Below are 15,810 nucleotides of genomic sequence, written 5' to 3'. Positions count from 1 at the left end.
GATGTTTCTTCCTTAGGGTAGACAGAGGGGTCTGGTTTAGGGGATGTCTCCTCTTTAGGGGTGACAGTGGGGTCTTGTTTATGGGATGTTTCTTCTTTAGGGGTGACACTGGGGTCTGGTTTTGGGGATGTTTCCTCTTTAGGGGTGACAGTGGGGTCTGGTTTAGGGGATGTTCCTTCTTTAGGGGTGACAGTGGGGTCTGGTTTTGGGGATGTCTCCTTTTTAGGGGTGACAGTGGGGTCTGGTTTAGGGGATGTTTCTTCTTTAGGGGTGACAGTGGGGTCTGGTTTAGGGGATGTCTCCTCTTTAGGGGTGACAGTGGGGTCTGGTTTAGGGGATGTTCCTTCTTTAGGGGTGAATGTGGGGTCTGGTTTAGCGGATGTTTGTTCTTTAGGTGTGACAGTGGGGTCTTGTTTCGGGGAACTTTCTTCTTCAGGGGTGACAGTGGGGTCTGGTATAGAAGATATTTCATCTTTAGGGGCAACACTGGGGTCTGGTTTAGAGGATATTTCATCTTTAGGGGTGACAGTTGGGTCTGGTTTAGAGGATATTTGTTCTTTAGGGGTGACAGTGGGGTCTGGTTTAGGGGATGTTTGTCCTTTAGGGGTGATAGTGGGGTCTGGTTTATGGGATATCTCATCTTTAGGGGTGACAGTGGGGTCAGGTTTGGGGGATGTTTCTTCTTTAGTGGTGACAGTGGGGTCTGGTTTAGGGGATGTCTCCTCTTTAGGGGGTAACAGTGGGGTCTGGTTTAGAGGATATTTCTTCTTTAGGGGTGACAGTGGGGTCTGGTTTTGGGGATGTCTCCTTTTTAGGGGTGAAAGTGGGGTCTGGTTTAGGGGATGTTTCTTCTTTAGGGGTTACAGTGGGGTCTGGTTTAGGGGATGTCTCCTCTTTAGGGGTGACAGTGGGGTCTGGTTTAGAGGATATTTCTTCTTTATGGGTGACATTGGGGTCTGGTTTAGGGGATGTTTCTTCTTTAGGGGTGACAGTGGGGTCTGGTTTTGGGGATGTCTCCTTTTTAGGGGTGACAGTGGGGTCTGGTTTAGGGGATGTTTCTTCTTTAGGGGTGACAGTGGGGTCTGGTTTAGGGGATGTTTCTTCTTTAGGGGTGAAAGTGGGGTCTGGTTTAGGGGATGTTTCTTCTTTAGGGGTGACAGTGGGGTCTGGTTTTGGGGATGTCTCCTTTTTAGGGGTGACAGTGGGGTCTGGTTTAGGGGATGTTTCTTCTTTAGGGGTGACAGTGGTGTCTGTTTTAGGGGATGTTTCTTCTTTAGGGGTGACAGTGTTATCTTGTTTAGGGGATGTTTCTTCTTTAGGGGTGAAAGTGGGGTCTGGTTTTGGGAATGTTTATTCTTTTGGGGTGACGGTTTTGTCTGGTTTAGGGGATGTCTCAGATTTTTTTCACTTTTTCCTCAGCTGTTGAGACATCTTTTGTGAACTTTTCACTGCCATTCGATTCATTCAGCTCAACATTTTTACACTATCATCCTTGTTGCCCACGTTTGGCTCTTTCGGACCCACCTCCTTTTCAGGATTCTTTGGCACAGGCTCTTCCTTACACTCACTTGTTGTGCTGGGAATTCCGTCTGGAATTTTACTTCCTACTGTTGTGTCATCCTGTGTCGTTTTTACACCAGAATCATCTGGTGACTTCACCTGCTCCACTGCCGCTTTGGTTGAACTGCTCTTCAGCTCTGCAGTGATATCAGGGGATTCCATGCCCTTCTCTGTGGTCTCAGGGAGATCCTCTTCTTGTGTTCTCACATCGCACTCTGCCCCTTGTGTTGTCACAGCACTCTCTACCTATTGAGGTTGGTCTGACTCTCTGCGCTCCTTCTGATCACGTTTCTGCTCCAGTGTTGGGGCACTCTGCTCTGTCAGATCTACCTTTTTTCTCTCTTTGATGGAACTTTCTTTTGGGCTATCCTGCTGTTGCTCTGTTGAGGCACTCTCCTCTTTCAGATCTATCTCTTTTTTCTCTTTTAAATGACTTCCTTTTTTTCTCTCCTCTGACACCTTTTTGGATTCTTTGGAGATGTCCTCCATGGGGACCTGTGGTTCACCCTTTATTGAACTTCCTGTTTTGGGTTCTGTTGAGCTGTCACCGTTCATGGGAACCTCTGGTTTGGACTCGTCATGTTTTGGGGCGTCATCTTTTTCGAATGTCTCCTTTTTCTTGGTGTCTAGCTCCTCGGTTGTGTCCAGTTTTTCCTTCTCTCCCTTACGGGTGGCCTCAGCTGATTTGACTTCACTTGGTGTTTTTTCACCTCTGTCAATGTCCTCTGTCTTTTTTACTTCATCTGGCTCATCCCCCTTTTCCACCTCTCTTTCGTCATCTCCTTCCTCTCCATCTTCTCCCTCGCTAGGGTTAACTCCATCTCCATTCATCGCTACCTCTGCTGATGTTTCCATCTGCTGTCTCTTAGACTCTTCCTCCTGTTCACCCTTTTCCTCTGGGGCGTCCACTTCAAGATCCACTTTACTTCCATCTTTCTCTTTCTCTTCATCCTCCTCTTCCCCACTCCTCCTATCAGCTTTGTCACGCTCTTCTCCCTGCTTCTGTCTCAGCTCCTCTCCCTGTCCCCCGACCGTCTCCTCGGAGCCTGTCTCCTCGGAGCCTGTCTCCTCGGAGCCTGTCTCCTCGATCTCGGACATCTCCACCTCTCTGGTGGTCTCAGTTATGATCTCCTCTACAAACTTGTACTGGGGCACAGATCTGCGTGTGGGACCTCCCTGCCGGGCCAGGCAAGGCAGGGTGTAGACGGGGGGCTGGTTGTAGATGCAGGGCATGGAGATGTGGGTGTCAGAGATGGTGTACAGACGGGACTCCTCACCCTCCAGGAGTTTCCTATAGGGAGACAGAAATACCTGTTATTACCGTCATGACTATAATATGGATATGTCCCAATGTGTTAGCCTCGTAAATACCAGACTGATCACCGCTGTGCACATCCATGTGAGCTCGCCAGATCAGGCGGCTTGCGACGCTACCAATGTGTGTGGATGTGTCTGATTATCCATAGTATGATTAAAGTGTCATTCTGTGTTGTGATATGGTCTGTGGTCATTTGAGGTTAAATATGAAATCAAACTATTTCAATAAAATGTCTACTGTTTAATTTGATTGGTCTTTCTTCATTGTTCACTATTTACTGTGTTTTGTAGTAATCCCTCACTAACACTATGACACTTTTGCACAGTTTTGCTCTAACCCAGCACTAAGTTTAATCAGATGTGTTAGTGCTGGGCTAGAATAAAATGCACACCCCTTGGTTATCCTCAGAAAAAGATCCAGGAACACACTATAAAATATATGGTATTTTCCTCAGTCAATGATATTATATATGGGAGAGATGGAGTTGATGTCTCTTACCTGTAAGAGAGAATCTCCACATCCAAAGCCATTTTGACATTCAGCAGGTCCTGGTACTCTCTCAGGTAGCCAGACATGTCTAGTTTAGCATTGGTCAGCTCATTCTCCAGCTGCCTGATAGTGTCCTGGACAGAAAAGCACACAAATAGAGTCAATAATAGTGTCCACCAGCCACTTTGGTTGGTATGACAACAGGGAGAAATTTAGGGGGGGAAATAATGTTCTACCCCTATAGGCCTATATGAGGAAATTATATTCCAATAATGGTATAGTTCACATGGGGCCTATATTTGTGGCCGACACCCACAACATAGGCCTGAATACAAATATGAATCATAAAAATGCGTATGTTTATTTACAATGATTAGAGGTACAAAATAAACCACAGCCTACCTGGTAATGAATCATTTCCACATAGTGACGCTCTTCCAGCTCGTGTAGTTGTTTTTCCAGGGCCTCTCTCGTTCCTTTCCCGCAGTCCAGTTCAATATTTTTTCCCTGCAGGCACCTTCTATTCTCCTGGATCTCCTGCTGGGTCGCCTTCAGCGCCTCTCTGTTGCTCTCTGCCGCTTTGGTTAACTTTGCGAACTGGACACGGAAGCCCTCCTCCGCCTGCTGAATGTCGGAGGCAGCGTGACCTTCTAACTGTGCACGGATGTCCCGGAGAGCCGCAGTGATTTCGGGTTTGCCAAAGTCGTGCGCCTTGACCGTTACCTGAGCCTCTTGGATCTTGGCCACCATCTCCGATACCTCGTCCTCATGGTTCTTCTTCAGGAAGTGGATCTCGTCCACTAGAGACTGCGCTTTCTTGTCCAACTGAAGTTTGGCGAGGTATGCATCGTTGGCGTCCTTTTTCAGCACAAGGATGCCGTTCTCTGCGTCCGAGCGGTCACGCGCCTCCTGCTCGTACTTGTCTCTCAAGGTGAGGAAATCTTCCTCCAGGTTCTGATGCTCTATCTCGATCTGACGCTTCTGAAGGGTGATGTCATTAACTCGTTTCCTCAGATCCATAAGCTCCGGCTCGTGCTCCTGGGCCAGAGACGCAGGGGACTGTGCCTTCTGTTTGATTTCCTCGATTTCCCTCTCGAGCAATTGATTTTGATGCTCCAAATGACGCACCTTCTCTATGAATCCGGCGAAACGGTCGTTCAGCCCATGGAGCAGTTCTTTCTCATTCATTTTCGTCAACACCCCGGTAAATTGGTTTGAGAAATCAAAAAAGCTCTCCGATGATCTCGGAACGGATCCGAATTCGTTCTTCAGCGTCGTCGCATATCCTCTGTTCATAGATGCGGTAGTCGACTCAAAGCCAACGGTCCTGGACGCAGAGGGGGATCCAGTCAGTTTGGGTTGATAGCGGGAATACTCAGATTGAGCTCCCCTATGCGGAGAACCCGAAGGATACTCCATTCTGTGGCTCATATTGTCTCAGTAGACTCAGCCGTGTTGGTGTGCAGGCTAAGCAGCGCGGCTCCTACCTTTTATACCCCCTCAGTCTGCTCGGGCTGCAGAATAGAACTGTCCATAGTGCTGAAAATGTATAGAATCAGCTGTTGGCTTGACTGTCTGCCAACGCGCGCGTCTTAACCTGTCCTCCCTGTCTCTCTCTCTATCTTTCTCTCTCTCCCCCTCATCGTTTTGTCACAGACAGCAGTTACGCATAGGAGATCATTTCACTTTGAAACTTCGGCAGTCAACAATGTCGCCTCAAAATTATAAGTCATATGTTTTCAATAAATTGTCCGGTGTTCAGACTATTGTTTTATCCAAGGGGCTTTCCTTGTTTTGATGATTTTCTTGATATTATCGAAAGGGGCTGCAAATTCTGGTTTGGCTGAATATGCTTGCCTTGTAATAGAACGGTATATTACTGTATACAAGAGACTGTAATGCAAGTGTAAAATAGTAATTAAGAATGACCCTAAGCCTAGACATAACTACTCCCATTTCTCAGTCAAGCAGCACTTTTAAAGGGCATTCCAGCCACTTTTCAACCTCACATTCATCATCTCCAGCACCAAACCTGTGAAAATGAGCTTGAAAAGGGGTGGAGTTGCCCTGTAATCTTGCACCTTTTTACTAATGTCTACATGAGGAAAATGCATGGGTCTGCTTGGCTGAAAAGCCAGAAAACAAGCAAATGGCCTGGATGTGTTCCAGTGTTACAGCCTTCATTCACACCCCACTACAAGCAGTATACGGTAGGTTGCTCACAGAAATCAATGATGTATTTGAATGAATCATATGAATATGATATCAGAATATGAGGACATGAAAACCTCTATGGAGAGAGTATTAAATAGAAAACAAAGCAATGTTTCAGCAAACATATTTTTTATTGTAAAATTGTGTATCATCACAAAAATAAGCACTAAATTAACTCCATGTCACTTGATAGATGTATGTTAGAATAGGATACTCAGTGATTCACATATTTTAACACATTTCATAGGCAACATGTTTATAATTTCGGGGCATGGTAATATTTAACTTGTAGCCCCTAACTGCCATAACCCCCTATACCAAAAAGGTGTAGATAAAGTGCTTTTAGACCAGGTGAAAGTCACTCAGTATATGCACTGACTGTACAAAACATTAGGAACACCTTCCTAATATTGAGTTGCACTCAATTCGTCGGGGTATCGACTATACAAGGTGTCGAAAGCGTTCCACAGGGATGCTGGCCCATGTTGACTCCAATGTTTCCCACAGTTGCGTCAAGATGGCTGGATGTCCTTTGGGTGGTGGACCATTCTTGATACACAAGGGAAACTGTTGAGCGTGAAAAACCCATCAGCGTTGCAGTTCTTGACAAACTCAAACTGGTGCGCCTGATACGAACTACCATACCCCTTTCAAAGGCACTTAAATGTTTTGTCTTGCCCATTCACCCTCTGAATGGCACACATACACAATCCATGTCTCAATTGTCTCAAAGCTTAAAAATCCTTCTTTAACCTGTCTCCTCCCCTTCATCTACACTGTTTGAAGTGGATTTAACAGGTGACATCAATAGGGGATCATAGCTTTCACCTGGATTCACCTGGTCATTCTATGTCATGGAAAGAGAAGGTGTTCTTAATGTTTTGTGCACTCAGTGTATATACACTGAACAAAAATATAAATGCAACATGCAACAATTTCTAACATTTTACTGAGTTACAGTTCATAGAGTCAATTTAAATAAATTACTTAGGCCCTAATCTATGGATTTCACAGGACTGGGAATAGAGATATGCATCTGTTGGTCACAGATACCTTAAAAAGAAAAGTAGGGGCGTGGATCGGACCACCATTTGCCTCATGCAGCGTGACACATCTCCTTCTCATAGAGATGATCAGCCTGTTGATTGTTGCCTGTTGAATTTTGTCCCACTCCTCTTCAATGGTTGTGCGAAGTTATTGGATATTGGTGGGAACTGGAACACGCTTTCGTACACGTCGATCCAGAGCATCCCAACCATGCTCAATGTGTGAGATGTCTGGTGAGGATGCAGGCCATGGAAGAACTGGGAAATGTTCAGCTTCCAGGAATTGTGTACAGATCCTTGCAACATGGGGCCGTGCATTATCATGCTGAAACATGAGGTGATGAATGGCACGACAATGGGCCTCAGGATGTCATCACGGTATCTCTGTGCATTCAAATTGCCATCAATAAAATGCAATTGTGTTTGTTGTCGTCCGTAGCTTATGCCTGCCCATACCATAACCCCACCGCCACCATGGGGCACTTTGTTCACACCGTTGACATCCATGCCCTTAACTTTTTTGATAAGGTATCCATGACCAACAGATGCATATCTGTATTCCCAGTCATGTGAAATCCACAGATTAGGGCCTGATTGTTATGAGAATTATTGAACTAACTATTTCAGTGTCTCTGTGCGTCTCCCAAAAGGTTGTAATGCTTTTGGATCAAGAAATGGACAGAGTACCGGTCTGCATAGTCAGAGATCTTTATTCATTGAGAATTCTGCCACAAAATGGTCATACAATATTCTTATACGCACACATCATGCAAAAATCCCACCCCTATTTAGGCGGGTCGTAGTTTTCCACTTGAAAACTGCTCTCCTGACCATCAGCTCACACACACACACACACATACACATAAACACACATACATACACACACATGTTCTTATCATAGTCTACTCTCTGCATTCCTCAGTTATCGCCGTTCTCACAATATTCTGACTGCCTCATTGTACTTCTAACTAAGCTACACATATGATCAGTTTATAGTCTTAAGATTCTAACACTTTTCACACAGTTTCGGAGTGTAATAATTAGTCACTACTAAGAAAGTACTAATCATACTTAAAACAAGAACATTTCACAACTATATTTAAGGGTGGAACATTTAGTCATTACTTTTAACCTGTATATATTTTAATTTCTATATCACTAATACATTTATTGCTTTCCTTATATGAACTGTAACTCAGTATGTTGCGTTTATATATTTGTTCAGTATAAAAGGCTCAACCGTAAGTCTCTGCCATGTTATGGGGAAATAGGATGCGGAGGAAGGGAGATTTATTTTGAACTCAGCCTAGTGCTTTTGGAATTCACCTTGCTTTCACATAGGGGAGAAATTCTATATGTGATGCATCTCATCAGGCGACATATAGCACAGCATGTCAGAATAGCTGGAAACAGAAGTGCTCTTCAAATAGCATTTATTGCTCAGCACATTCAAGCATGATCAAATCACATTATCAACCATTCACATTATCATTCCTATGCTCATTCTCATCCATTGGGCAGAAGTAAATAGATACAGCAAAATACAGCTTTTGATTTTTACATTCAATATTACAGTACATCTCTTTCACAGGAGTTCATTATCTGTGCCTCATAATTGACAGTCACGAACCATGATACTGTACGTATAAAGCGTCAGAATGATAATGCACGGCCCCATGTCGCAAGGATCTGTACACAATTCCAGGAAGCTGAAAATTGCCCAGTTCTTCCATGGCCTGCATACTCACCATGTCACGATCGTCGACTGATGAAGCGGACCAAGGCGCAGCGTGATAAGCGTACATTCTTTTTTTAGTACACACACGAACCAAAACAACAAACAAAACGATACGTGAAGTCCTAGGTTATACACAAAACCTTACGGAACAAGATCCCACACCCTAACATGCCACAAGGCTGCCTAAGTATTGTCCCCAATCAGAGACAACGAGCTACAGCTGTCTCTGATTGGGAACCACCCTGGCCAACATAGAAACTTAACGATCTAGAACAAAAACCAATGAAAACTAAACATAGAAAATCCACACCCTGGCTCAACAATTAAGAGTCCCCAGAGCCAGGGCGTGACAGTACCCCCAAAGGCGCGGACTGCGACCGCGTCACACCAACACAACAGGGTAGGGGCCGGGTGGGCATTCCGCCTCGGAGGCGGATCCGGCTCCGGGCGTGACCACCACTCTCTCTCTACCCCCCCCCCCGTTGCGCCCCTGGTCTGGTCTGGCCCTGCTGGCCGGAGCTGGACTGGACACCGGTGGAGCGGATTGCTCTGGCTCCGGAGTGGAGCAGCTGACCGGTGCCGGACCAGGCACCGGTGGAACAGGCACGGACCGTGCCGGACTGACGACGCGCACCACTAGCTTGGTGCGGGGAGCAGGACCGGCCGGTCCGGGCTGACGACGCGCACCACTGGCTTGGTGCGGGGAGCAGGAACAGGCCGGACCGGGCTGGCGACGCGCACCACTGGCTTGGTGCGAGGAGCAGGAACAGGCCGGACCGGGCTGGCGACGCGCACCACTGGCTTGGTGCGGGGAACAGGAACAGGCCGGACCGGGCTGGCGACGCGCACTACTGGCTTGGTGCGGGGAGCAGGAACAGGCCGGACCGGGATGGCGACGCACACCACTGGCTTGGTGCGGGGAGCAGGAACAGGCCGGACCGGCTGGCGACGCGCACCACTGGCTTGGTGCGGGGAGCAGGAACAGGCCGGACCGGGCTGGCGACGCGCACCACTGGCTTGGTGCGGGGAGCAGGAACAGGCCGGACCGGGCTGGCGACGCGCACCACTGGCTTGGTGCGGGGAGCAGGAACAGGCCGGACCTGGCTGGCGACGCGCACCACTGGCTTGGTGCGGGAGCAGGAACAGGCTGGACCGGGCTGACGACGCGCACCACGGGCTTGGTGCGGGGAGCAGGAACAGGCCGGACCGGGCTGACGACGCGCACCACAGGCTTGGTGCGGGGAGCAGGAACAGGCCGGACCGGGCTGGCGACGCGCACCACAGGCTTGGTGCGGGGGACAGGAACAGGTCGGGCCGTACTGGGAACACGCACCACTGGCCTAGTGCGGGAATCAGGAACGGGCCGGACCGGACTTGCTTGGTGCGAGGAGCGGGACTGGGTTTCCTCATTAACCTCCGCTCCCTCTGCTGCCTAACCAGTTCCTCTCGCCGTGCCTCTACACTCTCCTTCTCCCTCGTGACCAAAAGCCCCCGTAACCTGGTGGCCTCCTCTCCTAGTCCGCCGATTCGCCCTGTAGCTGCCTCCAGCAGCGCCGTCGTCCACGCCGTGTGCCCCCCCCAAAACATTTCTTGGGGTTGCCTCTCGCGTGTCCGTCGTCGGCACGGTTGGCGCCGTTTCTCCTCTCCTGCCTGGGCATTTACTTTTGCCCATGGCCTTCTGCCCGCGAATATGTCCTCCCATGACCACCATTCGCCCACCTGAGCCATCGCCCTCTTCTCCTCCTGGGCACGCTGCTTGGTCCTCTGGTGGTGGGATCTTCTGTCATGATCGTCGACTGATGAAGCGGACCAAGGCGCAGCGTGATAAGCGTACATTCTTTATTTAGTACACACACGAACCAAAACAACAAATGAAACGATACGTGAAGTCCTAGGTTATACACAAAACCTTACGGAACAAGATCCCACACCCTAACATGCCACAAGGCTGCCTAAGTATGGTCCCCAATCAGAGACAACGAGCTACAGCTGTCTCTGATTGGGAACCACCCTGGCCAACATAGAAACTAAACGATCTAGAACAAAAACCAATGAAAACTAAAGATTGAAAATCCACACCCTGGCTCAACAATTAAGAGTCCCCAGAGCCAGGGCGTGACACACCAGACATGTCACCCATTGAGCGTGTTTGGGATGCTCTGGATCGACGTGTACGACCGCGTGTTCCAGTTCCCGCCAATGTCCAGCAACTTCACACAGCCATTGAAGAGGAGTGGGACAACATTCAGCAGGCCACAATCAACAGCCTGATCAACTCTATGCGAAGGAGATGTGTCACGCTGCATGAGGCAAATGGTGGTCACACCAGATACTGACGGGTTTTCTGATCCATGCCACTAACTTATTTGTTAAGGTATCCATGACCAACCGATGCATATCTATATTCCCAGTCATGTGAAATCCATAGAGTAGGGCCTAATACATTTATTCATATCCTTATATGAACTGTAACTCAGTATGTTGCATTTATATTGTTGTTCAGTATAAAAGGCTCAACCGTGAGTCTCTGCCATGTTATGGGGAAATAGGATGCGGGGGAAGGGGAGATTTATTTATTTTGAACTCAGCCTAGTGCTGTTGGAATTCACCTAGCTTCTACATAGGGGAGACATTCTATATGTGATGCATTTTATCAGGCGAAATACAGCACAGCATGTCAGAATAGCTGGAAACAGAAGTGCTCTTCAAATAGCATTTATTGCTCAGCACATTCAAGCATGATCAAATCACATTATCAACCATTCACATTATCATTCCTATGCACATTATCATCCATTGGGCAGAAGTAAATAGATACAGCAAAATACAGCTTTTGATTTGTTACATTCAATATTACAGTGCATCTCTCTCACAGGAGTTCATTAACTGTCCCTCATAATTGACAGTCACGAACCATGATACTGTACATATTAAGTGTCAGTTAATTTTTTAAGGTGGAGCAGTGCTCATATTGCTTTAAAGGCTTGCACTAACCATGCAGTTTTACAGAAAACCTCTACTGACCTCTAAATCTAGTCATTCTAAAAAGAGGTTAAGTCCCAAGTTTTAGGTTTAGCTTGCATCTCTGCGATTGGCTCAGCATCTTGTCCTGTTGTCTTCTTCAAAGTTTTGTCATCTTTGCTCTCTCCATCAACTCCTGTAAAGTCGTTCTCGTCTATTTTAAATTGCGCCTGTTCTGTTATCTTCCCATCAACTGTTTTCTCTTTCAAACCTATACATCTGATACATCCTGTTCTTTCACTGGAGATGTCTTTGTAATAGATATCTCCACATGTTCAGGTTTTAACTCAGAGGACTTGGTCTCACGTTCTCTGTCTTTGGGGTTTCATCTTTGGGATCTGTAACCTTCTCAGGCTCTTTGGCCATACTTTCCTCTGGTTTCTCCTGAGTTGTGTTGCTCTCTGGCGCCTCCCTGTGTGAATCCATGCTCTCTGCAACTGCAGACACCTGTTTCTCTGGTGGTGTGATTGTCTTAGCTTTGTCACCACTGCTGATCTTTTCACTCTCTTCTGTAGGGGTGGTCGTTGATTCTGGGGTGAGGCTTGAGTCTGGTTTAGGGGTGGTCGTTGATTCTGGGGTGAGGCTTGAGTCTGGTTTAGGGGTGGTTGTTGATTCTGGGGTGAGAGTTGAGTCTGGTTTAGGGGTGGTTGTTGATTCTGGGGTGAGGGTTGAGTCTGGTTTAGGGGAGGTTGTTGATTCTGGGGTGAGGGTTGAGTCTTGTTTAGGGGAGGTTGTTGATTCTGGGGTGAGGGTTGAGTCTGGTTTAGGGGTGGTCGTTGATTCTGGGGTGAGGGTTAAGTCTGGGTTAGGGGTGGTCGTTGAATCTGGGGTGAGAGTTGAGTCTGGTTTATGGGTGGTTGTTGATTCTGGGGTGACAGTGGGGTCTGGTTTAGGGGATGTTCCTTCTTTAGGGGTGACAGTGGGGTCTGGTTTAGGGGATGTTTCTTCTTTAGGGGTGACAGTGGAGTCTGGTTTATGGGATGTTTCTTCTTTAGGGTAGACAGAGGGGTCTGGTTTAGGGTATGTCTCCTCTTTAGGGGTGACAGTGGGGTCTGGTTTAGGGGTTGTTTCTTCTTTAGGGGTGACAGTGGGGTCTGGTTTAGGGGATGCCTCCTCTTTAGGGGTGACAGTGGGGTCTGGTTTATGGGATGTTTCTTCTTTAGGGGTGACAGTGGGGTCTGGTTTAGGGGATGTTTCTTCTTCAGGGGTGACAGTGGGGTCTGGTATAGAAGATATTTCATCTTTAGGGGCAACATTGGGGTCTGGTTTAGAGGATATTTCATCTTTAGGAGTGACAGTTGGGTCTGGTTTAGAGGATATTTGTTCTTTAGGGGTGACAGTGGGGTCTGGTTTAGGGGAAGTCTCCTCTTTAGGGGTGACAGTGGGGTCTGGTTTAGGGGATGTTTGTTCTTTAGGGGTGATAGTGGGGTCTGGTTTATGGGAGATCTCCTCTTTAGGGGTGACAGTGGGGTCAGGTTTAGGGGATGTTTCTTCTTTAGGGGTGACAGTGGGGTCTGGTTTAGGGGATGTCTCCTCTTTAGGGGTGACAGTGGGGTCTGGTTTAGGGGATGTCTCCTCTTTAGGGGTGACAGTGGGGTCTTGTTTAGAGGATATTTCTTCTTTAGGGGTGACAGTGGGGTCTGGTTTTGGGGATGTTTCTTCTTTAGGGGTGACAGTGGGGTCTGGTTTAGGGGATGTTTCCTCTTTAGGGGTGACAGTGGGGTCTGGTTTAGGGGATGTTTCCTCTTTAGGGGTGACAGTGGGGTCTAGTTTCGGGGAAGTTTCTTCTTCAGGGGTGACAGTGGGGTCTGGTATAGAAGATATTTCATATTTAGGGGCAACATTGGGGTCTGGTTTAGAGGATATTTCATCTTTAGGAGTGACAGTGGGGTCTGGTTTAGGGGATGTTTCCTCTTTAGGGGTGACAGTTGGGTCTGGTTTAGGGGAGATCTCCTCTTTAGGGGTGACAGTGGGGTCAGGTTTAGGGGATGTTTCCTCTTTAGGGGTGACAGTTGGGTCTGGTTTAGAGGATATTTGTTCTTTAGGGGTGACAGTAGGGTCTGGTTTAGGGGATATTTGTTCTTTAGGGGTGATAGTGGGGTCTGGTTTATGGGATGTTTCTTCTTTAGGGGTGACAGTGGGGTCAGGTTTAGGGGATGTTTCTTCTTTAGGGGTGACAGTGGGGTCTGGTTTAGAAAATATTTCTTCTTTAGGGGTGACAGTGGGGTCTAGTTTCGGGGAAGTTTCTTCTTCAGTGGTGACAGTGGGGTCTGGTATAGAAGATATTTCATCTTTAGGGGCAACATTGGGGTCTGGTTTAGAGGATATTTCTTCTTTAGGGGTGACAGTGGGGTCTGGTTTTGGGGATGTCTCCTTTTTAGGGGTGAAAGTGGGGTCTGGTTTAGGGGATGTTTCTTCTTTAGGGGTTACAGTGGGGTCTGGTTTAGGGGATGTATCCTTTTTAGGTGTGAAAGTGGGATCTGGTTTAGGGGATGTTTCTTCTTTAGGGGTTACAGTGGGGTCTGGTTTTAGGGATGTCTCCTCTTTAGGGGTGACAGTGGGGTCTGGTTTAGCGGATGTTTGTTCTTTAGGGGTGACAGTGGGGTCTAGTTTCGGGGAAGTTTCTTCTTCAGTGGTGACAGTGGGGTCTGGTATAGAAGATATTTCATCTTTAGGGGCAACATTGGGGTCTGGTTTAGAGGATATTTCTTCTTTAGGGGTGACAGTGGGGTCTGGTTTTGGGGATGTCTCCTTTTTAGGGGTGAAAGTGGGGTCTGGTTTAGGGGATGTTTCTTCTTTAGGGGTTACAGTGGGGTCTGGTTTAGGGGATGTCTCCTCTTTAGGGGTGACAGAGGGGTCTTGTTTAGAGGATATTTCTTCTTTAAGGGTGACAGTGGGGTCTGGTTTTGGGGATGTCTCCTCTTTAGGGGTGACAGTGGGATCTGGTTTAGGGGATGTTTCTTCTTTAGGGGTGACAGTGGGGTCTGGTGTTGGGGATGTCTCCTTGTTAGGGGTTACAGTGGGGTCTGGTTTAGGGGATGTTCCTTCTTTAGGGGTGACAGTGGGGTCTGGTTTAGGGGATGTTTCTTCTTTAGGGGTGACAGTGGCATCTTGTTTAGGGGATGTTTCTTCTTTATGGGTGAAAGTGGGGTCTGGTTTAGGGGATGTTTTTCTTTAGGGGTGACAGTGGGATCTGGTTTAGGGGATGTTTCTTCTTTTGGGGTGACGGTTTTGTCTGGTTTAGGGGATGTCTCAGATTTTTTCACTTTTTCCTCAGCTGTTGAGACATCTTTTGTGAACTTTTCACTGCCATTCGATTCATTCAGCTCAACCTTTTTTACACTATCATCCTTGTTGCCCACGTTTGGCTCTTTCGGACCCACCTCCTTTTCAGGATTCTTTGGCACAGGCTCTTCCTTACACTCACTTGTTGTGCTGGGAATTCCGTCTGGAATTTTACTTCCTACTGTTGTGTCATCCTGTGTCGTTTTTACACCAGAATCATCTGGTGACTTCACCTGCTCCACTGCCGCTTTGGTTGAACTGCTCTTCAGCTCTGCAGCGATATCAGGGATTCCATGCCCTTCTCTGTGGTCTCAGGGAGATCCTCTTCTTGTGTTCTCACATTGCACTCTGCCTCTTGTGTTGTCACAGCACTCTCTACCTCTTGAGGTTGGTCTGACTCTCTGTGCTCCTTCTGATCACGTTTCTGCTCCAGTGTTGGGGCACTCTGCTCTGTCATATCTACCTCTTTTCTCTCTTTGATGGGACTTTCTTTTGGGCTATCCTGCTGTTGCTCTGTTGAGGCACTCTCCTCTTTCAGATCTATCTCTTTTTTCTCTTTTAAATGACTTCCTTTTTTTTCTCCTCTGACACCTTTTTGGATTCTTTGGAGATGTCCTCCATGGGGACCTGTGGTTCACCCTTTATTGAACTTCCTGTTTTGGGTTCTGTTGAGCTGTCACCGTTCATGGGAACCTCTGGTTTGGACTCGTCATGTTTTGGGGCGTCATCTTTTTCTAATGTCTCCTTTTTCTTGGTGTCTAGCTCCTCGGTTGTGTCCAGTTTTTCCTTCTCTCCCTTAAGGGTGGCCTCAGCTGATTTGACTTCACTTGGTGTTTTTTCACCTCTGTCAATGTCCTCTGTCTTTTTTACTTCATCTGGCTCATCCCCCTTTTCCTCCTCTCTTTCGTCATCTCCTTCCTCTCCATCTTCTCCCTCGCTAGGGTTAACTCCATCTCCATTCATCGCTACCTCTGCTGATGTTTCCATCTGCTGTCTCTTAGACTCTTCCTCCTGTTCACCCTTTTCCTCTGGGGCGTCCACTTCAAGATCCACTTTACTTCCATCTTTCTCTTTCTCTTCATCCTCCTCTTCCCCACTCCTCCTATCAGCTTTATCACGCTCTTCTCCCTGCTTCTGTC

General features: G+C 47.5%; 1 protein-coding gene across 1 annotated transcript; it reads right to left on the bottom strand.

The window, feature by feature from the left end:
• Positions 1–1,505: 1,505 nt before the first annotated feature.
• On the bottom strand, positions 1,506–4,771 carry LOC123482734 (neurofilament medium polypeptide-like). Its single transcript, XM_045211436.1, has 3 exons — positions 3,770–4,771; positions 3,377–3,501; positions 1,506–2,851 (listed from the first exon to the last, which is right to left on the bottom strand). The coding sequence occupies exons 1-3, from the start codon at positions 4,661–4,663 to the stop codon at positions 1,807–1,809; spliced, it is 2,064 nt and encodes a 687-aa protein (XP_045067371.1). The 5' UTR covers positions 4,664–4,771; the 3' UTR covers positions 1,506–1,806.
• Positions 4,772–15,810: the final 11,039 nt, after the last annotated feature.

This window comes from Coregonus clupeaformis, chromosome 37 (assembly GCF_020615455.1).
Source record: "Coregonus clupeaformis isolate EN_2021a chromosome 37, ASM2061545v1, whole genome shotgun sequence".
Lineage (NCBI taxonomy): Eukaryota > Metazoa > Chordata > Actinopteri > Salmoniformes > Salmonidae > Coregonus > Coregonus clupeaformis.
The sequence above is the reverse complement of the archived record's forward strand: the minus strand, read 5'-3'. Positions and strand labels throughout refer to the sequence as shown.

Coding starts and splice junctions, on each gene's coding strand:
- LOC123482734 (XM_045211436.1), bottom strand. CDS start 4,663: ATGAACAGAGGATATGCGACGACGCTGAAGAACGAATTCGGATCCGTT. Junction 3,502..3,769: donor TGGAAATGATTCATTACCAG/GTAGGCTGTGGT, acceptor TTTTCTGTCCAG/GACACTATCAGGCAGCTGGA. Junction 2,852..3,376: donor GTGGAGATTCTCTCTTACAG/GTAAGAGACATC, acceptor GTCTCCCTATAG/GAAACTCCTGGAGGGTGAGG.